General features: G+C 36.0%; 1 protein-coding gene across 6 annotated transcripts in view; it reads right to left on the minus strand.

Moving 5' to 3' along the window:
- Window positions 1-23,741, minus strand: part of Syx1a (syntaxin 1A) — a 111,278-nt gene that overhangs the window by 62,444 nt on the left and 25,093 nt on the right. For all 6 annotated transcript variants that reach the window (XR_013257231.1, XR_013257230.1, XR_013257229.1 and 3 more), the window contains exon 3: window positions 21,089-21,188. Coding sequence is in view for 1 of the 6 variants with exons in the window: in XM_077408045.1 (XP_077264171.1) it covers window positions 21,089-21,188 (100 nt within the window). In the remaining 5 variants the exon portion in view is untranslated. The remainder of the gene's footprint in view (window positions 1-21,088; window positions 21,189-23,741) is intronic.

Below are 23,741 nucleotides of genomic sequence, written 5' to 3' on the forward strand. Positions count from 1 at the left end.
CACGATACCGTGGTGGAAAACACCATCACATCTTTGTTCTTTTTGACAGAGCCTTAACAGGACGAAACTCTATTAAAGAATATTTTTGTACGTGTGAAAGTGGCGCTAGAACAGTTGGCTGTTGTAGTCACATTATGACAATTATTTGGTTTCTTGGATACGGACAATATCATGAAATAAGTACACCTAACCCTGGAATATGTGACGTTTCTATAACTATACCTAAGGAAAAGCCACAACCAATGCAAACAGAAAACTAAAGAACCTACATTACAACTTGCCTTTGCTGGCTGGATTGTCGATTACATCTTGCCTTTGCTGGCTGGATTATGCATTACATCTTGCCTTCGTTGGTTGGATTATTACAACTTGCCTTTGCTGGTTGGATTATGCATTACATCTTGCCTTCGTTGGTTGGATTATTACAACTTGCCTTTGCTGGCTGGATTATGCATTACATCTTGCCTTCGTTGGTTGGATTATTACAACTTGCCTTTGCTGGCTGGATTATGCATTACATCTTGCCTTTGCTGGCTGGATTATGCATTACATCTTGCCTTCGTTGGTTGGATTATTACAACTTGCCTTTGCTGGCTGGATTGTCGATTACATCTTGCCTTTGCTGGCTGGATTATGCATTACATCTTGCCTTCGTTGGTTGGATTATTACAACTTGCCTTTGCTGGCTGGATTGTCGATTACATCTTGCCTTCGTTAATTGGATTATTACATCTTGCCTTTGTTGGATATATTGGATCCGCCATTTTGAATTTTTAAAATCTGACTTCAGATTCGTAATCAGCGACCCCCAAAACCCCCGAGTAACGAGTTTCAAGTGAATCCGATGAATTTAAGAAAAATCAGTCCGCCATATTAAATCCGCCATTTTGAATTTTTAAAATCTGACTTCAGATTCGCAATCAGCGACCCCCAAAACCCCCGAGTAACGAGTTTCAAGTAAATCCGATAAATTTAAGAAAAATCAGTCCGCCATATTGGATCCGCCATTTTGAATTTTTAAAATCTGACTTCAGATTCGTAATCAGCAGCCAAAAATCTTAAAAGAACCATTTCGGCTGAATTTTTTGGACATTATTATTGGAGTATAAATGTGAAGCTGCTATATTTTTTGATTGGAAATGGTCAACTTTGACCCCCTATATTTCTTAAACAGAGCGTATGCTCCTCTTAAAATTTTGCAGGGATTATTGGGTCATCATAAGTAACCATTTGGCATAAAAAAAGTTTCAAAAATCGAGGTACCGAAAACGGGCATTTTTTGCCGATGCTATGTTCAAATTTCTACTCACTTTAACTCCAAAGAATCAGTTTAGAAAGTAGAATTTACTGCTATAGGTTTTGTGAAAAAAACATAATTCTAATTCTTTTTTAGACAAAACTATATCAAAATAGAAAAAGAAAGTTATAAACATCAAATATATATAGCGAAATAAACGTGTAACGTACGTTCCAATTACACCATTTGTACACACTTACGTTTGTTAGCTTGGATTTCACAAAGTTTCGTTTCAAGCCCTTTTTGAAGTTCAAGCACTCAGCGTACCCATTCCAACCCATTCCAGGTAACAAAAACAATTTCAAAATCACGCTTCTTGACTCTACAAAGGAAATCGATTTCTCGCCTATTTAGCGTATTCTTCAAGAAGAATAAACTCTCCATCCAAACTAATTTATATCATTTCTATTTTTTATGTAAATATTTTTTACTTTGTTAATCTCGCGACCTTCCACGCGTTTGCTCTTTTTAATTGCAAAGCACTTTTTTTTCGCCAGACCGAGTGAATTATTTTTTTATCCAGAAAACACGCACCGACCGGCGCAGTCTGTACGCGGACAAATTTGCCACGTGATCCGATACGCGAGCTCGTAATCCAGCCAGCACACGCATTCGCGTAGATCGATACGCAAACTTTCGCCCACCCTCATCTCCCGCCGCCATACTCTCGTAAAGGACTCCTCCGCTCCGTACTTTCTGCCCTCGAGCTCTTTCCTCGTAACCTCTCCCCATGCACACGCTTCCGCGCGCACCCACGCATCCACCTACGGAGGTGCGACTGAATCTCATCTTGATACTCGCAAGTGTCGGACTGCACTTTGCTTGAACTTCCTGCTCTCCACCCCTATGATATTTTGGTAAATGCAAGCCGGTATCAAATCTGTTCTGATGGTTTTCCATTCAATGTAATAACGAACGAGAGAAAGGAAAACATTCGCGACGGCATGCGAGGAAATGACATTTGCGTCGGCGAGACGAAGAATCGAAGGAAATAATTTATCTTCAATTATTATGGCTATGTCTAAGTTAAAACAAAGCAGAGTGTAAAATAGATTAAAATCGTCGAAAGATGCATTGTGAAAAATGTTGTCTATAATAGTACTTTAAAACAAAATATCGAAAAATTAATTATAACCCGAAATTAAGATCAAATTTATGCCTATGTAATATTGTAATATTATGTATATTATACCTATTGCAATGCTTAATAGTGCAAAGTTAATACTTGATATATCATACAACTTTTATCTCATAATATGAAATAACGATATCAACGAGGACGTGTCAAATGATAACCCTCGACTCTTTGTTGATTATTATTGAGAGAAATTGAATGTCAAATTTAATTGACAGATAGTCCTAATTACCACTCGATTATCTCGCATATTATTAATATTAACATTCATTTGGAATGCATCAAGCGGTACGGGCGCAGACGCAATCGATTATTTAAATGCTTTTACGAAACGAATGCGCCGACGGACCCAATTATGTAAATGATCAATAGCAGATCGACGTGAGCAAGACAAAAGATTCGTCAAATCGGTTAGATAATATTATTATCGCATCGCGCGCGCGAGTCTCGCCACAGGCACCAACGCGTCACGATACATTTGAAGCGAACAGGCTGGCGAAACATTTCCCGGATCTTCCCGCCGAGTTATATAACGTCGCAGGACGAAATGGCAACGTAATGGACCCGAGATTGTGCCATTTCTATATCGAGACAGCATGATATTTTTCGTTCATATCTTGCCTGTCATATTGGCGATATTGACCTGAAAGAAAGAGATAGAGAGAAGCGAGAAGTCGAGCCGACCATAAATTCGCGATCTATATAAGTCTCTTACGTTCACTGACAAATTGACGTTCTTGCAAAAAGTGTCGAACATATCGAGCACGCCAGTATTGCGCGTATATGTATACAATATCTATATATCTATATATATAAATACCGGACGTCTGTCTGTCTGACCGCGAACTACTCATTCGTTAGTGGACCGAATTTTTACCAAAAGTATATGAAATAGGGGTAGAATTTCCCAGGGAGTGCCATAAAGTGTATAGTTTTTCGTTGCTAATTTTCTGGAAACCGATTTTTCTAATAATTGAATCTTAAAGAATTTATACATATGAAATAAAGGTAGAATTTTCCGGGGACTGCTATAAAGTGTATAATTTTTCGTTACCGATTTTTTTGGATACCGGTTACAAAGTTTTTCCAATTTCTATGGAATTAATTGACCGAATCTTAAAGAATTATATATGAAATAAGGGTAAAAAAAACTAAAGAATGTAATAGAATTAGAAAAATTGCTAATAAAAAAAAGATTTCCAATTTTTGTTTAAAAAAATGTACGTGATTGTTCTAATTTCCTCAAATTTTGAGATAAGCTGAATTTTTTAAAAGATAATTTTTTGTTACTTTCTTAAAAACAATGCCCAAATTTTTCTAATTTTTTAAGGAGGCTACGATGAGTTTATAGAAAAATTGCTAATAATAAAGAGGTTTCTGATTTCTGCTCCAATTTCCCTAAATTTTGAAATATCAAACTGAATTTTTTTTATGGATAATTTTTACAGATAATTTTTCGTTACCGATCTTTTTGGAAACCGGTTACGAAATTTATCCAATTTCTCGGGAATTAATTGACCGAATCTTCAAGAATTATATATGAAATAGGAGTCAAATGTCAAAATTTTTTTTTATTTTTGGATAAGTTTAATTTTTTATTAATAAATTGATTTTCTTGAAACCGGTACCAAAATTTTTCTATATATATATATATATAATTAAAGGTCAAGCTCGTGTGTGTCAAATAATAAATAGGTTGCCGGCCAATAACGAGCAATGTTAGACGTTAAAATTTCAAAATTTATTAATGTAACATTACAAATGGTACGTTTCGGCAACACTGTGCCTTCCTCAGCCAATTTTAACAATTAATTGAAATGCCACGAATCATGTGTCAAGAGTAACAAATTTCCACATCGAAATTAACATACAGATAACATTGAAATCTAAATTATTACATACTGATGAAGTCCTTAAAGTATTGATAAGGTGTATACTTGCTGAACAAAAATTCGGAATCGTTGTGTATCAATCTTAATTAAACGTCGAATGATAAAATCCATGATTAATTCCTCAGTCGGCAGTGAGAACGAATCGAGTCAATCTGTGATTTTTTGTCCGTCACAATCAAGAGTCAATAATTACGATGAAAGTGTAAATGAGACCATAGCAAATTCGAGTTAGTAAAGTTTTCAGAAGGAACTGTATCGTGTCGAATCTTGTGTGTGACAGTCACACACAAGATTCGACACGATACAGTTCCTTCTGAAAACTTTACTAACTCGAATTTGCTATGGTCTCATTTACACTTTCATCGTAATTATTGACTCTTGATTGTGACGGACAAAAAATCACAGATTGACTCGATTCGTTCTCACTGCCGACTGAGGAATTAATCATGGATTTTATCATTCGACGTTTAATTAAGATTGATACACAACGATTCCGAATTTTTGTTCAGCAAGTATACACCTTATCAATACTTTAAGGACTTCATCAGTATGTAATAATTTAGATTTCAATGTTATCTGTATGTTAATTTCGATGTGGAAATTTGTTACTCTTGACACATGATTCGTGGCATTTCAATTAATTGTTAAAATTGGCTGAGGAAGGCACAGTGTTGCCGAAACGTACCATTTGTAATGTTACATTAATAAATTTTGAAATTTTAACGTCTAACATTGCTCGTTATTGGCCGGCAACCTATTTATTATATATATATATATATATATATATATATATATATAATTTTTTAATAATTTAAAAAAAAGAAAATAAAATAGAAGAAAATGAAAGAGAAGTTAATAATGGCGGGTCAACGGAAGGTGAAAATGCGCGAGGCGCGAGCAAACATAAAATTTAAAGACTTTAATATAAGGAATTACATTTTTGAAATATTTGACAATATGCTAATCTGCATCTATAATATTATCTATTATTTTTTATTTTTTAAAAAAGAATTCGAAGATGTAGGTTAGAGTTTGAAGAGAAAGAATATCAAAGGTGCTCCTAATTAATGAGTGAGTTTGGGGAGAGGAGAATAGATTTTGAGCCCGCGCTTCGCGTATATATATAATAATCGAAGTAAATTCGACTTATAAACTTTATGCATGCTTTAACGAATTCCAAAAATATTGTCAGCGCGGTCACAATCGGACTTCCAAAAAGGATTATAAAATACGAAATAACTGTCGCTCTCCAATAATTACCAAAATTAATCTTCTTTTCCGCAATTAATCCTTATATAAACTCCCTCGATTCATTCGAATACCCCATGTTAAAATCCACGATACAATTTTGACATTTAATAGGTCACTGAACAAAACTGCGATACGAATCTTTTTTTAGCTAAATCTAAAATGTTATATAATGATGTCATCAAAATAAGCACAAAAATTGATATCTATAAAAAATCTTACTTTTTTCAGCTATCGCAATCAAGCCCTTATCCCCAAAATCAGTAAATTGGGTCTGTGCGTGTGCTATTGATAGAAATTGAGACCATTACTCTTTCATGAGAAAGACAATCCACGGAGAATAATAAAATATAAATGTTCTTCCTATAGGTAGAAACGCCATTATTCGCCAGCGCGGGGGCTTGGGATTAACGTGTGACATCTCCCTCTCGGGTGATTCCACGATGTCGTTTAGGCTTTTCCTAACGCGAATGTACCTCCTGTAAGGTTGCGATAACCGGCGAAAAAACGACTCTATCGCGAACAGACACCCTCGCCGGTCTGGAGAAATCTTTTTCGGGGGAGAGACGATCGGGAAAGATGTACGTCTACGACGGCGTTAAGCAATCCCGTGAGTCCCTCCACCTGATTATATTTCCTTCCATCTGACCAAAATTGCAGCCACGCGAAATTGCGATAGCTACACACCGCACTGTTTCTTCAGCTCCCCAAACCCAAGGCGTTTGGTACTTATTTAGGAATCCTCTCAACCAAGTAATCAATTTCATTCCTGCGAATCGTTGCGATTTTATTATCTCTTCTCCTTTTCCATTGACGTTAAAATTACTTTTAAACCCAATGTGTTCAACCGCCAATCATAATAATAACTTTATGCGCCAAGCTTGCTAACGCAATTGTCATATTTGTCAGAAATTACGTTTTGCAAGTAGGAGAGAAATTTAGGCGCTATCTTAAATTGAACGAGACAAGCCCGTAATTTATAAACGTCATCAAAAAACACGGTAGTGTCCCGCGCTAAGTAACACGCGAAGCGAGACCGCACCGTGACTCTTTTAAGTACGCGAACGCACGAGTTGCAAGTACCCGAGATTTTGAGATCTCAATAACCGCTCAATCGATCAAGTGCTAAGTAGACCCAATCGATAGCTTGGGTTTGAATTATATAATAAGAGTGTTTTTATTTTTCCGCTACATGTTTCAGTCACAGCGTCGTATTTCAGATAAATATAGATATCTCACAAATTACAGACTCGCCTTATCGTCATGCCATGCCGAATTTCTCAATCACATCGTAGCGTAATTGATCAGCCACCCGGTGGAAATTGGATCGCGCGCGTCAGAGGAATTAAATGTCACGGCCGGTATTTTTCGCGGGCGATATATTTTTCGGTATACGGAGAGAGATAGACGGTCGGTATATATTTTTAGCTCCCTCGTATCACTACTAACCGTCCTCCCACGTCTTCGAATTGCGTAGGACCGTTGGAACACATATTGATAACAGCATTTCCAACTATCCTGTGACGATAACGCGAGCAACGCCGACAGCCTTAATTCACACGTGTGTGCCACGCAACGCCACGCCGAATTTTGCGCGCACGTTGCCTCTAACGGGGAGAGGACGACCTAATTTTTCCGCGAAAGTAAACTTTACTCGCGCGAAATAGCCAGACACGCCGCGCCGCTCGTCGCTTGTCACAACCTTGACTGAATTCCACGACCGCGAAACGAACATGACACTTATTGTCGTAGCAAATGTACAGGTGTACACATCCGCGCGCGAAAGGCGCCTTTCATTTACATAGCGAATTACATCCATCAGCGAAAACCACCGATGTTACGTGGACCGATAAACTTGATAATGACAAGTGTAACATTTAATTTACATCGCGCGTTTCATGAAACTGCGAAACGTCGCGTTTGAGATATGCAAAATGAAAGAGAAAGAGAGAGAGATCTCAAGAGCAAAAAACGAACGCGCAAGATGTTCGCTTCGCGACTCATTGCGTCGATTAACGACGCTTAATTAAACCGTTTAATCTTCCGTAATTTTTCTTTTGCGCGACGGAGAGATTTTCATGGGAGAGCGTCTCCGCAACTGTTGCTCTCAATTTCTCTTTTATCATTTTCTTTGATACGTCGAGATATTTACTGAACGCGAATCATCTTCCTTCTTTTTCCTTATTTCCGTGAGAGCGACTGAAATGTATAGGAGCAAAGGCAACTTATACATCTTGCGGGTAATTCCACGTCGATTCCGTCGTCAGTCGAGGGATGATCGGTTTCGATCATCGGTGTAGCGGATACCGCAAAAGTCAATTTCTTGTCGGAAATGGCGGTAAAAAAGAACTTAAACAAGTAACCCTCTGTAGCCGTCTCTAATCAAACACTAAAGACGGCAATTGATTCATCGCCGTCGAATATCATGAGAGAGAAAGAAATCATCTCGCGTATGCAACAGAAATAACTCAAAAAGAGAAATATATCTCCATATTTTACGCGAGTAGGATTATATTTTAGTGCCCTACGGCAATACAAATGGCCACCTATCATGGGACCAGCGGAACGCTTTTGCTGAGATGGTGCTCGTTCGATTTTGGACGTATCGATTTGCTCGTTACCGTGACAGCCGCTGACAAATTTGTCTCGCAGTTTACGCGGTTTTCTCCTGCGACTTCAATTGTACGGATTTTCAAACGACTATACATTGCAGTCGCCAAACACCGTCCGTTACGGATTGCATTCGCCAGAGAATTTTATATTAACTGTCTCGAACGTCTAGAAAATTCATCTCCGCGACAATTTTTCTTCAATGAAAAATGTGGAGGTACCGAAATATAGCAAAAAATTCGAATTATCTGTAAAGAAAAGGCTTCCAATAAATTAAGTTCTAGCCATGCAAATAGATGACAAATATTTATGTTTGATTTAACTTCAAGTAAAGCGAACAAAATATTTTATAATTTATTTATAATTTAAATGCTAAGTTTAATCTCGAAAGTTAAAAAAAATGACGCTCAATTATATCTTCGGGGAAAGAAATCAGCAAATTTATCATAAAATTTTAATTTCTAAAAAAAGTTATTTTAATTATCATCTCCTATTAGTATCCTCCATATTCCATAGCGTACAATAATAACAATGAGAATTATTTACGTGAGATTTAAATACGATGAAGGGGAACCGGTCCGTGGCAATGCCGTAACTTCTTTGAGTAACGAAAGGATTAAAGATTAATTACGTTGTCAGCACTCTACTTGTCCGCGCAACGTCCCGTTTTGTCGGTGCATGTATAAAAGCCTAATTACGCGGGGGTCTCTCAAAGATTTCTATCAAAGACGGAATTCCTGCTGTTCGTCTATCAAGGAAGGAATTTCTATTCGCCTCCGTCACGGAGCGACATTTACTGGAAAATGAAATTTTCGTGTCGCACAAACGACGTCGATGCAATGTATGTGTGTGTGTACGCGCGCACGCATCTAGGTATACGACGTGAAAACGATAAAAAAAAATTACAAGTTGCTCATCCGTGTCACGTGCCTCTACAAAACAATTAAGTTTTCGTCAACGGCGCCCCGTACTTCAGTCCTGGTAAACTTAATTTTCTATGCGCGAGAAGAAGTTCACGCGCTGCAGTTAGGAAATAATAAATTGGCTTCGGTCTATGCATGCCTGCGAAGGAGCTCGGGCGAACTTCTGTTCCCTAAAGTAGAGAAAAAATATCGTATCCGCTGTCACATCTGCTAAAAGTACATCTTTACTCGACATCTTATGACGTATAAGGATATTTTCTGAGAATTGAATTTGATTAATTAGATTCTCTCAACAATCACACGCTGTAACAATACTTCTTTATACATTTAATTATAAGGAAGGAACACGGAACTTTTTTCCTTAGGGCTGGTTGTTCCAGCCTGTTGGTAAACTATCTAATAGTTAAATCATATGTATGTCTTTGTTTATCCTTTACATTGGACAAAGATAGACAAGTGATTTAACTATCAGGTAGCTTACCAATAGGTTGGAACAACCGGCCCTTAGTCGAAAGAGTTCTACTGCTGTATGCATTTGTCCTAGTTTTCTTTTGTTCTTCTAAACTCTCGTGCCCTCGTCGAGAACATGTGCAACAAAAAATAAATTTCTACATTTTAATTTATAGCGACACGATGTAACTCACCGTGTGTTTCGACTCGACCTTCTCGAATATGAATGCGAGATGCATTCGATTGCAATCTGTCGCGCTAATAAAACGTAAACGGAAAATTTACATTCCAGAACAGATGCAGACGGACACCTTCCGTATACTGTGTTCTTGTGTGTGTAACGTCGTGAAAATAAAAAAGAAAGCATATATATACCGTAAAATGAAAAGGAGAAATATATGCCGCAGTTTTTCCCAACGGTATCTCGCACCTGTCTTGCGTCGGCTTAAAATTTTTTACACATTTAGTTATACCTGCCAAAAAAATTAACATATAACACACGTTTTAAAATAACTTATGACGGGAAAATCTTGTTTTCACGTATATGTAACTGTAAAAATATCATTTATTATATAATCAAAATCACTATACATCTCTCAAATATTAAAAATCAAAATCGTAACTCTACTAAATTGAAACTAATAAATATATATTCTAATTGTAACTATGCACTGTTAAATTTATAGTGTCAAATTATACTCAAATTGAATCATTTTAAATCGTAGGTTGTCACTGCTCCTCCTCAATATGTCATTTAAATAAAACAATGTTAATTCAACTAAACCAATAGTTAAAATAATACTGTTTTGTGTTAAAAATAATAAATTTTGACAGATGGTAGTTAAAAATAACAAAATGTTATTTAACTCAAGGTATTTAAATTTCATCCTTAATTAACATTTAACAGTGTAAATATGTATATACTTATTTTATACGATTTATATGATTAGTCATAACTACATTGCGCAGCTAATAAACATGCTCCAAATAATTTCTCGTACCGCAAACGCGAGGTAAATCAATCATCGTTTTACAATAATTCAAGGGAAAAGCTCGGATCAAGCAGGTTTGAGCTTTTTCCAAGCAAAAGAATCTCCGTAAATTCCTTCACGTACACGTCGGGACAACGTGCAATTCTCGTATATAAGATTGGACGGAGTCCTCTAGGACGTCGCGCCAGGATCAACCCGGTGACGTCGAGCATGAATTATCCGCCGTTTGAGCTTGGCACGGGGCGACTTGTAGCATATGACTGTCGCGCCTGCATCTGCCACGTTGATAGACAGTGATGGTCAACAGTTTATATTTGCGTAAATGTTCACTGCAAGATGATAGCCGCTCTATTCAAGCGGCGCACATCAACGTTAAAATCTATTTCCAGCCAAACATATACGGGGAATATCCGATCTCTATGTCGACGCTTGATGAATTTCGACATCTGTTCATTCTGCTTCGTTCCCTAGGGATACATTTGAATATGATAATAGGTTACATATTTTTGGCTACATATATTTGACGTATCGTATCAGAAGTCAAAATACTGACATATTATACATCAATTTTGATGTATTATGCTTGATGTGATGTATAAAAGATTACAAAAGAGCTACTGTTATGACACTGCGGTACTAATTTACTGAATATTTGTTTTCAATATTTTGTGAAATAAATAAACGTGTAACATCTGTGACTACTGATTGGGGCTGAAAGAAAACCAATTACGATGATACACTGAGAAAAAAAATTTGTTAATCCCTGCAAAAAATATTTAGTCCAATACGTTCAACTAAACATTTTAGTTAGTTAACTAAACATTAGTTGAATTAAATAATTCTTGATTAAAGAAACTATAATAAATAAATTGTTGAAACAACTAATGTTTAGTTAATTAACTAAAATGTTTAGTTGAACGTGTCGGATTAAATATTTTTTCGGATTAACAATTTTTTTCTCAGTGTATGCATTTGCTTAATTGAATTCTTTCAACAATTACACGCTATAGCAATACTCGTGGAAATTATTTTAGTCAGATGTTTTAGCGGCGCAGGTGCGAACGGGTCGTATATCTCGTTCTTTTCGGCAGTTAGAGTTTTCAATGGTGGAAAATGAGAAACGAGTACTGCAAAAAACTTGTAAAAAAATATATAATATAACGGCTAGGCCCTGCTATCCATCAACGTCAACCTGTTGCAAGTTACGTTATCCCTAGCCGACTAAAACCTATACTTTACTCGGAGGAGGAAAGTCGGTTGGCGGTTTTAATCGGTTTAGTTCAATGTCAAACTAAAAATGAGGATTAAACAAGCGCATCTGGCGATAAACGGGCAAATAAGAACACGGATTCTCTGCTTAAAAAATTTTCGCGGACTACTCATGTTGAGTTACTAAGGAGATGATCGATAAAACTAAATTCTTTTCCTTTTTTAAATTACTAGAATCAGATCTCGGCATATATATAGAACTGTGTAAATATTACCTAAATATAATTTACGTGACCAACAAGGGCCAATAATCGAGCAAACAATAGATAGTCAAATTTAAAAGTTTATTTCCAATTTCCTATTTGCTCGATTATTGGCTCTTTGTTTTTCCTTTGTTGGTTTGAGACATACGAGCGGGATCCTTTTAATTATAATTTACGTGAAATTACTACTTGACCCCCTGCGTGCCAATATATTTTTAATATCGTGTAATTGATAATTGATATCAAGAGTCGATGAACGCGTACACGTGATAAAATATTTAAAACTGATCGGCCACGACGATGGTTCCACCGGGAATATCTCAACCAAAGTCTTCGCGTCGAGAATCGTTCCATTTAAATGGAACCTCAGCGCCGCGGAAGGGTCCGTTTTTTTTCGCGGCTGCCGATTCAAAAACGCTCCCATCCGCGTTCTTGCTGATACGCGGCAGTTGGCGGTAGATCGGATCGATGAACGGCGTCGCGTTACTCGAGTGTCGCCTCTCCATCGCACTGATGACTTTTCAAGCTATTTTTAGCGCAAGACTATTCTCGTGATACTATTTAGCAGCGTCGGCAGGTGGTGCGCGTCCACATCGATGCTGTAACAGCGCGGAGCACACGCGGACTCGTGTTACACGTTTGAGATTTTTTTTTTTTTTTCATATATTTACATAATCACGATGTGAACACGAACGCGCGTTCAAGATGACTTTTTATAATTGCATGTCGCGAAGAGAATCCATTAACCTTTAAAGGACGGGCAAGTTTTTTCATGGCTCTTTATGATATTTATTTATAACTTCCAGATATGTGTTAAAGTGTTATACCACGAAAAATAAGCGACCCCTGTGAAACCTAAAATAAGGCTTCCCGTTCTCTACGGATTAATTACGCAGCGAAAATCTTATACGAGATGACGATTGCGCGGGAACGATTTAATCTCCTCACTTATTTACATCAGGTATCATACCTACACGATACCTTCAATATCATTTTATCTTTGCATTCGTAATAGTAGGTGACTTATCTTACGCAACGATTATATCAAGATTTGCACTTATTTTCACCCCATCCCGCGAAAAACGATTGTATTAAAACCGTATTAAAAGCTTATATGAATTTATTAAGAATCTTATTAGAATCGAATATGCAAATCAATTATAATTTAAATATGTCATATTTAAATCAAATTAAAGTACCCCATCTTATTTAATCTATATATGGATTAAACTGGACCTTGCTTTGTTAAAATATGCAAAATCAGCCGCACAGACCAAAAGAAATGTAGAGTTAATATGGTTTTAATTTGCCAAATGTGGATTAAATATGGTAATAAATTCAAAATTAATTTGTTAAATATAATCATATATAAGTCAAATAAATCATATAAGTCAAATATAATCATATAAGTCAAATATAATCATATAAGTCAAATATAATCATATAAGTCATATAAGTCAAATTTGTCATATATAAATGTTATTTGATCTTATTAGAATTTTATATAATTTTGTTTTAAATTTAAAGTTATACCAATTTAAACTTAAACAAGATTATATAAAATTTTATTTTTTAAGCGTGCTACTTTATTATAAGAGTAGACTTCACGATATAACTGATACAAAAATTGTGTCGTTCCGAGACAGTGTCGTGTCTTCTTGATACCGTTATCTTATAACACTCTTTGTCAAATTTTAATTACGAGAAACAGATCACATCGAATGCCATCTATCGGATACTTTGAGATGCAATATTCTGATCTGATCATATATAATCTTATATGACAATATTATTTTTTTTTTAATTTGAATCAAATATTTTACATGTTAAGTTCGACAAATAAAGAAACAAATTTTACCGCAAATATTATTTAAACATTATTTAAACAAAATTACGTTTTAATAAGAATCAAATTAAAACCAAAGGGCCTAGCGGAATAAGCATGTGAAATTGGCCCTTGATCATACAGAGCTGACATTAATGTCACAAGTTAGTACCAATATGATAAAACTTTCCACCAAACATTATTTTAAAAAATCCATTTTTTTATAAGTTATGCAGGGAGAAAGTAAAATAAAGAAATGTATTTTTCTCGAAAACCACTTGACCGATCTTGATGAAAAAAATATATGTTATGTAGACTAATAAAACTAATTAACAAAAAAATGTCCAAAATGTTTGTCAAAAAAAAGACCAAAAAAAATATTTGAACTTTTTAATATTTTTTTAGGGTGATATTTTTGAGGTACTTCTTTGAAATTTTTACGAAAATTTCTCTTAAAGTGTCCACTATAACATATATTTTTTTCAATTTTTTTTAAATGGTGGAACATAGTTAAAAATACGAAAATTGTAAGCGTCGCGTCACTCCGGCGCACCAGTGCAGTGCCATTCCGCGTTGCGGGTGTTCGATGTAACTTATTTACTAGCACTTATGTATACGTCTGCAATTAGCTTATAATATGTATACTTTTTAATTTTTATAGTTTCCAGAGTTTACTACGTGGAGGTTGCAGTACGGTTTTAAACTCCTTATTGGGGGCTTTTTTAACGTGAGTCCCCTCGCCTCTCACTATATTTCCGTAAAATCGGGGTGCTTTTTTAACGTGAGTCCTCTCGCCTTTCACTACGTTTCCGTAAAATCAGGGTGCTTTTTTAACGTGAGTCCCTTCGCCTCTCACTACGTTTCCGTAAAATCGGGATGCTTTTTGAATGTAAGACCTCTCGCTTCTCATTACGCCTTACACCTACGATTTTATTTAATCTTCTTCACTATCACTGTCTATTACTGGAATGTTATTTGTTTTTTTAAACAGATCGTTCAGTATTTCTGCTGGTTTCAAAATTTTCGCTAAATATCTTGCATGAAATAGATAATATATAATTGCAGCAATATGACAGCAGCATCCAATTGTTCGTAGCCCATTAGCGATCTGTTTAAGAAAACAAATAACATTCCAGTAATAGACAGTGTGATAGTGAAGAAGATTAAATAAATCGTAGGTGTAGGGTGTAATGAGAGACGAGGGGTCTTACATTCAAAAAACACCCCGATTTTACGGAAACGTAGTGAGAAGCAAAGAGACTCACGTTAAAAAAACACCCTGATTTTACGGAAACGTAGTGAAAAGCGAGGGGACTCACGTTAAAAAAACACCCCGATTTTACGGAAACGTAGTGAGAGGCGAAGGGACTCACGTTAAAAAAGCACCCTAATTTTACGGAAACGTAGTGAAAGGCGAGGGGACTCCGTTAAAAAAGCACCCCAATAAGGAGTTTAAAACCGTGTGCAACCTCCACGTGGTAAACTCTAAAAACTATAAAAATTAAAAAGTATACATATTATAGGCTAATTGCAGACGTACATACGTGCTAGTAAAGTTACATCGAACACCCGCAACGCGGAATGGCACTGCACTGTGCGCCGGAGTGACGCGACGCTTACGATTTTCGTATTTTTAACTATGTTCCACCATTTAAAAAAAATTGAAAAAAATATATGTTATAGTGGACATTTTAAGAGAAATTTTCGTAAAAATAATTTCAAAGGGGTACCTCGAAAATATCACCCTAAAAAAAAATATTTAAAAATTCAAATATTTTTTTGGTCTTTTTTTTGGCAAACATTTTAGACATTTTTTTTGTTAATTAGTTTTATTAGTCTACATAACATATATTTTTTTCATCAAGATTGGTCAAGTGGTTTTCGAGAAAAATATATTTCTTTATTTTACTTTCTCCCTGCATAACTTCTAAAAAAATAATTTTTTTTAAATAATATTTGGTGGAAAGTTTTATCATATTGGTACTAACTTGTGACATTAATGTCAGCTTTGTATAATCAAGGGCCGATTTCACATGCTTACTCCGCTAGGCCCTTCAGGTTAAAGTCGCAATTGAATCGAGTAAAAGTCGCATACAGAACACATTAACTTTTTATTAAAGTCTTATATATAAATATTCTGCATCATGTATGGTTCTGGATCATATATAATCCACATAAGTTATCTTATTAAATACAAATTAAAACCATATTTGATTCGAAGTGTTATATGATCCACATAAGTGATCTAATTAAATTTTAATTAAAGCCCTATTTTATTGTGGATCATATTTAATCTACATAACTGATTTTAATAAGTGCAAATTAAAACTGTATTTAAACAAATATAATTTTAATATAAAATCTGGAATTAATTTGAATTTTACCCAAATTTAATATGATTTAATATGATTTTAGTTATATTCATATTAGATCGTTTTTCGCGGGATTACTTGTTTACATTCTTCGGCAGTGCTAATAAATCATTAATAATTGAACAGTCCAACCAATTAAGTTATTAAATAGTATACCGCGTAAAAACATCGCTTTCATGTGATCTTCATGACCAGGAACATGTATAATACCGTGCGTTTGAACATTATTAATTTTAAAAACATCAGTGGCGCTTAATGCGCACGTGGTACACACATGCACATATACACGTGCCGCACAGGTAGAAAAATCAATATTGCAAACGTGGCGGAATTTACATTGTAAAATTTTCGCTGCACTTCCGTTAAAAAATAACAAGCTCCGGAGGCCTCCAGAGGTTAATCAACGAACAGGAGAGCGAAAATACGGAGGAAATGGGTTACTAATTAAAGCGGTTGTTCATCGAGGATAATGCACGAGATTGCGCGTTGTATATTTAACGAATATCGTCATTAGCTTGCGGAAATACGTAGCGGCGATTCAAACGTGTGAATAATTCCTGCATATTATAGGGTTCCGGCCTATGAGCGGAACGAGCGAGCGAGCGAGCGAGCGCGCAGGGAGAACAACGACGATTGTTTCGCGGCCTCGAGCGCGTAAGTGACGTGGGAACGATCGATTATCGAGCCGTTCGTCGCAACAAATGCATAAACGCCGCGCCGATCCCGCGGGGTGTCCCAGCGTCGTCGTTATCGCCCGTAATCCGCGCGCGTGCCCCTCTAACGAAGCATTCGGCGCACCGACACAGTTTCTAAAACCGTTTAACCCGTTTCCACCGGATCGCCGCGAGTGACAACAATATCGACGTGCACGAGGCCCAATTTTCTTCATCTCGTTCGCGTATACGTATACGCTCGTATCCGCGTTGTGAACAGTCTCGCGTATATCTCGACGATATATGTATTTCTCGCAGCTGTTTGGAATCGAACGACCCAAAAACGTATCGGATGTACAAGTTGTCATTAATTTTATTCTGTTTAGCTTTTATTTTAGAAACCAACAGCTTACTTTAGAGCTACACAACGTTTTAAGAAAAGCGTTGTTTATATCATCCTTATTATACAAAAAATTATCATCCCTCCGTCGTTACAACTAACGCAGTTTTATTTCGGCTTGTCGTTTAAATTACATTTGCATACACATATACACATATGTTAAACATGTATTCATCATTAACTAGAAAGAGATAAATAAAAGATGCATTATCATTTTGGAGCAAGCATCCTAAACAATTTAATAGTAAAAGACAAAAAAAGCGTAAAAATAAAAATAAAAAATGAAGTTTTTCTCTTTCTTCTTTGCGAGAATATACGTTTCGAATCACGTCTACTAGTTTCTACAACATCTCCCATCGTAATCTCTGCTCGCTCACGAAAAGAACTCGCGTGCAATCTACGCGAAAGCGACTGTTTAAAAACAAATTGGTACATTTCGCGTAATTGTGTATCGCGAAGGCGACCATAGTACGCCATCGCGAGTTAAACGCAGTCTCGCCAAATAGGATACACGTCTTAAACGCATGTTCTAATTTTTTTAATTTTTTTGCTACTGTTTCGTTCAAGCTCCGACGGCTACGGCGACGGTTACGTTGCAAAAAGTTGCAATAAACGTAAGTGTTCGAAGGTACGTGCATACGTTTATATACACACCGACAGACGGAGAAATCTTTTTGACGTATCTAGGGCTTAGCCGCCTTGCCGTCAAAACTTCTCAGGTAGACAAAAGAGCGAAGCTGAAAAAGACCGAGCGACAGATAGCTATGGAAATACACTCGCATCCTGCTCGAACAATATAGGCCGATACGATGTATAGCAGTATACGATAATTAGCCAGGCATTGCGCTCTCTCTCTCTCTCTCTCTCTCTCTCTCTCTCTCTCTCTCTCTCTCTCTCTCTCTCTCTCTCTCTCTCTCTCTCTCTCTCTCTCTCTCTCTCTCTCTCTCTCCCTCTCCCTATTTTAATAATTTTACAGTTTAAATTTGTTAAGCTCAATTAACATAGCAGGCATATGTTAAATCTACACATGTATGTGTTGATTACTTTACACAAAAATTTTAACGAGGACTTTTTTTAACAAACCTACAAAAATTTTCCAACAGTGTATGGATCAGTATGGATTTAAAATTTTTCTATTTATATCCACGAAACGATTCCTTAAAATCAAAGTCTTCTAATCTTACAATTCACTAAAAATCTCCTCCCCCCCACATAAGTGCCTTCTTCTGGCATTACAATCCAAGATGAATTTTAGTCTAACAATTTTTTTTCTATTCAGCCGTGTAAGCTGTCCGGCTTCTTTTTGTTAAATTCTTTGCAACAATGTGTTTTTCCATACTAAGGTTATCAGCCTTACCTACACACAATCCCCAACCTGGAGAACAGTATGTATTCAGAGATGGCATTATTCAAATAAAATTTTATCTAGATCGTTATTTAATTACAATTTCACCCGTAATTTGTATTATTTATTACTTATATTATTCGTTATCTATATTAGCTGTATTATGCACTATTTTACGTTATTCGTGTTAACCGCAAAAAAAATATTTAAATTGCTATATATGTATATCCTATATATATATATAAGCATTAATATGTAATTTAATTTCTTTCTGATTATATGTAACTTAATTTTCTGTATGATTATACTGAATTTGCTTATTTGCTTTTTTGTTAATATTTTAATGTTTTAAAAATAAAACATATTTCTATAATACAAAATAATAATTATTTAGATAAAAATTTATTTAAATTATCATTTAATCGAATAAATTATGCTTTGCCTCTTTTATATTTGTTATTTATTATTCCAATAAAATTTTGCCCATTTCTGTCTGTATTTATAGAGGGATTCTCTCAGGGCAAGATACTATACATCAGCAGTGAGTACCTATCTTCGGAAAAATGGCAATCAAAAATAAAAATCAATTTTTTTGTTAAATTTGAACTCGGATCTTAGATCCAGGTCTCATTAGAGCAGCATACATCTCACTCCCCGGAAGCATTCCGGAATGTTATTAATCGATGTTTCAATAATCTATGTTCTACGGCTTTGCCTAGAAAATAAAGCATAATCGGTGGAAGTATAACCATTAATAATTAAATCTGCAGCGGACGTCGGCGTTCGATTCACATAAACAAAGGATTAGGAGTCGCAGCCGTCGCAAAAGGGCGCGCGCGCGTTTACTCATGCCGGGGGATGAAGGTGTAAGAGATGACAATCCAACCCCGGCTACCAGCAAGCTACAATGGCAACCAGGGCAAGGACGATTACCACTAGTGTCCCATCCCTCTCTCTCTATCGTGCCTCTTATGTCTCCCACTCTCTTTCGCGAGCATCCTGGCCACTCCACCACCTCTTTTACCTCTTCCCTCCGGGGCAGTCCGGGGCAGCCACTTTTCAAATTTAACCAGTCTCCTGCATTGCATTTCTATTGAATTTGACGGCGCGGGCGCCGCGCTTATCTGAATATCGAGGCTCGATTATCTTCGCGCGAAGTTACGAAAGCTGATACGTCGAATGATTTCCCGGTCGTTTCTCGCAATAAACGAGAGAATTACACGGAATATCCTCTAGAAGAAACTATTTCGCTCAAGTCTTTTCAATTAACGGCTGCTCAAGCTTCCATCAGTTCTTTCTCTCGATCGAGTTACACTTTACACTCGCGCTAGAGTTTACAAGCTTCGTTAGTTGCGCTTAAATTACTAATCCCATCAATATGATCAAGGTTGTCCTTTAACGATGTCAGAAATTCAAAATATTACATATGTATATGTATATATTAAAAATTCGGTAGATACTCTGAATTTTTCTGCGTGCGCGCAAAGTTCAACGTATTAAAGTTCGCGAAACTCCGTTGCATATCGTGCTCTTTCCAATAATAAAACGTCGCTCTGGAATATCGGATTTCGACGCGATATGCTCAGCGAGAGTTTTTTGGCAAGCAACGGCATGCGTTCAGCCGAATGAAATATTCAGCATCGACGTTCGAAAAAGGGCGGGGATGTATCCTGCCGATGGAACGGGGGCAACCGACCGGCTTGAAAGCCTGCCAGTGTCGAGTAAATCGACCCCAGAAAGACCCCAGGATAAGTTCTTGAATTATGTACAAAGAGCAAATTTGAATTTGACTCTTAGCAAGCCTTCGACGGAGGAGTTCGCGGAAGATAAGCGGTTTTAAAACCGGGAACAAAGCGTTGATTCGCCCACCTGAACATTCTCTTCTCGCTTCTGGCGATCGGTATCCGAGAGAATAATTGTCAGTGTGTTATTTATATTTAGCAATATAAATATAATTTCTATAATTATATAATTACTAAATATAAAAATAACCAGCGGTTAGATCTTAATATATAATGACGAATTTGATTCTCGACGTGCTATATAAATACAAAAAAGCATTCTCTACAACGACTGTCTCGCCCCTATTTTATTTATATATTTAATCAATAAAAACGTAGGAATTATTTTTATCTGGCATTAACGAGGTTCGCAATCAAAAATGTCGAAATCGGTTTGAATAAATGATCACATAAATGATCACAGGAGTGGAGCAAACAGATGCGTCGGCGTTGGCACACAATGCGCTAATATTTGATCAAGCCAGTTATCGTTTAATTTAATCCTCAAACTGATCGTTTCATATGACCGGAAATTTCTGGAAACAGAGATTTTCACGTTGAACACGATCTCGCTTTTTGCCCCCGCGGAACGTAATCGAGCTCCACCCGCGGTAACAGCTGCGAGGATATATACGTATGCACGTACTTCGCGTAAGAAATGGGGATAAGTACAAGATGATAAATTAAACTCACTCTCATCGGTCTGCGGCGCGGAGAGGATGGCGCTGTGCTTTTTCTTCACATCTTCCACATTCGTCTGGATCCTATCTATCATTTCGCGGATCTCCTCCACCTGTGGAAAAACACACATGTCAGAGTCAGCAGTTGGCTTAAACTAAACGAACTTTCGCATATTCAAACGAGTGATGTAAATCCAAATTTAAAAATTTCGACGCGGTTGGACACTACGTCTAAATTGACATTTTACTTCGAAAGTTATATCTCTCAAAACTGAGCTTCCTTAAATTTGCATAATAATATATATATATATACATATATATATATACATAATGATATAATAATAAAATAATATAATAATAAAAGTAAAATAAAAAATATGATATAATAATATAATAATAAAATAAGATTTACATATCTCTAAGATTTTTTAATGTTGCAATCCTTAAAAGTAATTTACTATCGGCTGCTAATTGTGACTATCGCATATAAAGCACATAATAAAACAATAAAAAATATTAAAAAACTATCACACGAAAGCATATTTTCGAAATTAATATTTCATCAAGTCGATAGTATTCAAATACAGTCTTTAATAAAAAAAAATTAAAAGAGTAATGAAAAAATAAACGCTCAATCACATTGCTGATAAAAGTATCCAATTTAAATAGTCGGGGTCGATACATATACATATTACATCGGACACTACTCTATTTAAGTAGTATAGCCGTATAATTACGAGTGGCGCTCGCCGCAAGTAGTACAAACCGCGTTTTGTCACACGATCACGTATACTTGCTCGCGAATAAGTCACGTAATATATTATTTAAAACTTTAAAAACTTTAAAAAATAATACAAAAATGTGTAAAAACTGACAATAAATTTAGAATATTTCTACCTAAACCTAAATATTTTAAAATATACTTATAATATACTAATACTTATAAATATACGATAAATATACTATTACTTATAATTTATTCCTTAATCGTGATTATGTATCAGTCAAAAATATCGACATACACTAATTTTCATGCGTAATTATTTTGACATCGATTAAATTAAGATATTTATAGTATAAAAGTGTTACAATAAAGTAGGACGACTATATACATATATGTAGCGCTAGAAAATGTCGTTCCGTTTATCAACACAAAAAAATATAACTAATATTCTCGCCTAATCACATGTTAATTTTATTCGATATGTGACGTCATAAATGGAATAATGTAGGAAGTTCAAAAATTGTTTCGACAAAGTTCGCTGCAAGCTTCCGAGCCGCGGAGAGCTCTGCGCTCTTCGCTCGGCTTCAAAGAGGAGTTCTTAGCGAGAGGACTAGGCCGCGATAAATTTCAAAAGCTCTTGTTCGCATATTTTTGGCGCGATCTAATTAGCGAGAGAAAGGAAAATGGTTGATAAAATTCGGCCAATGAGAAACGAAAAGCCGATCCTGGGCAGTAGGAAAGACCGGGGCTCGTTGGCAATGCGTTCCGTTTATGTATTTATAGCGGAAAAAAACAATGAAAAAGTTATCACAAAATATCTCTTTTATGACATAGCTACTTTTCCCAAAGTTTTATTTATATCAAATAAGTATTACAATAGAAAAAGAGAAAACTCTGATTTAAGATGTGGCAAGTAAATTTTTGAGCGTTTCAAAATATCGTATTAATGTTCTTCAGCTTGAGAAGTAAATCAAAGTAATGTATCATTAGTAAAAAGAAACGTTTCTATTATTATACGACATGTTATTTTGAGGAACAACAGTAATTTATTATAATAAAATAATAATAAAATATTGACTCATGTCAAGGCACGCTTAGCTTGACTCCTTGTTGGCGCGCGCGTGAGACCTGTGCATGTGATTTGCTACCTACAATGCTGATAGAAGCTAGATATATATTTATATTAATATTTTTATGTTGAAGAAAGCTACGTTTACAATTGTTACTCTGCAACAGTATTTTGCTATTCGATCATTACAAAATAACTTTAAAAAATATACAATCTTTATCAAGAAATATAACATATCTGTTACCCGTTTTGTGTTTCTATTACGTTTTCATTAATTTAACATGGACTTTTGTCGCATACCCAACTTACCATACTATCGGGGCAAGTTGGTTACAATGCAGCATGTTCGTATTTCACTTATTACAAAGAAACTATACAGTATACAGAAGCGTTCCTGGCATGAAAATGAAAAGAAAGGTTCTCTCTATATCATATTAGTACTGTTTAATCATGATAATTAGTGGTTTAAAAATTCAAATGCCAAAAATGTAAAAACAGTGCCAACGAGCCCCGGTCTCCCCTAATGGTACACCTTACGTAGCGTCGTAAAACCAGACAAAATCTCATCGATTTGCTTCCTGGAAAAGGATGCGCTTCCTCACCCCTCCACTCCTTTTCTCACACAATTTGATGCGATTTCGTCTGACTCATCGGGATTTTTCCATTGCTTCGTCGTAAGACAGATGAAACGATGTCAGACACTAGCCAGCGTTGTCGTCATCGAGGACGACAATAACGGCAATCGGGATTTCGCCAGAGAAATTCGCCGACGGAAACTCGAAAAAATCAGTCACGAACGGATATAACCATCTCGATGAATAATTCGTAACGTTAATCTGTAAAAACGTTAACTACCTACTTCGGTCCAGATCC

The sequence above is a fragment of the Temnothorax americanus genome, unplaced genomic scaffold (assembly GCF_048541705.1).
Source record: "Temnothorax americanus isolate GAGA-0224 unplaced genomic scaffold, ASM4854170v1 Scaffold23, whole genome shotgun sequence".
Taxonomy (NCBI): Eukaryota; Metazoa; Arthropoda; class Insecta; order Hymenoptera; family Formicidae; genus Temnothorax; species Temnothorax americanus.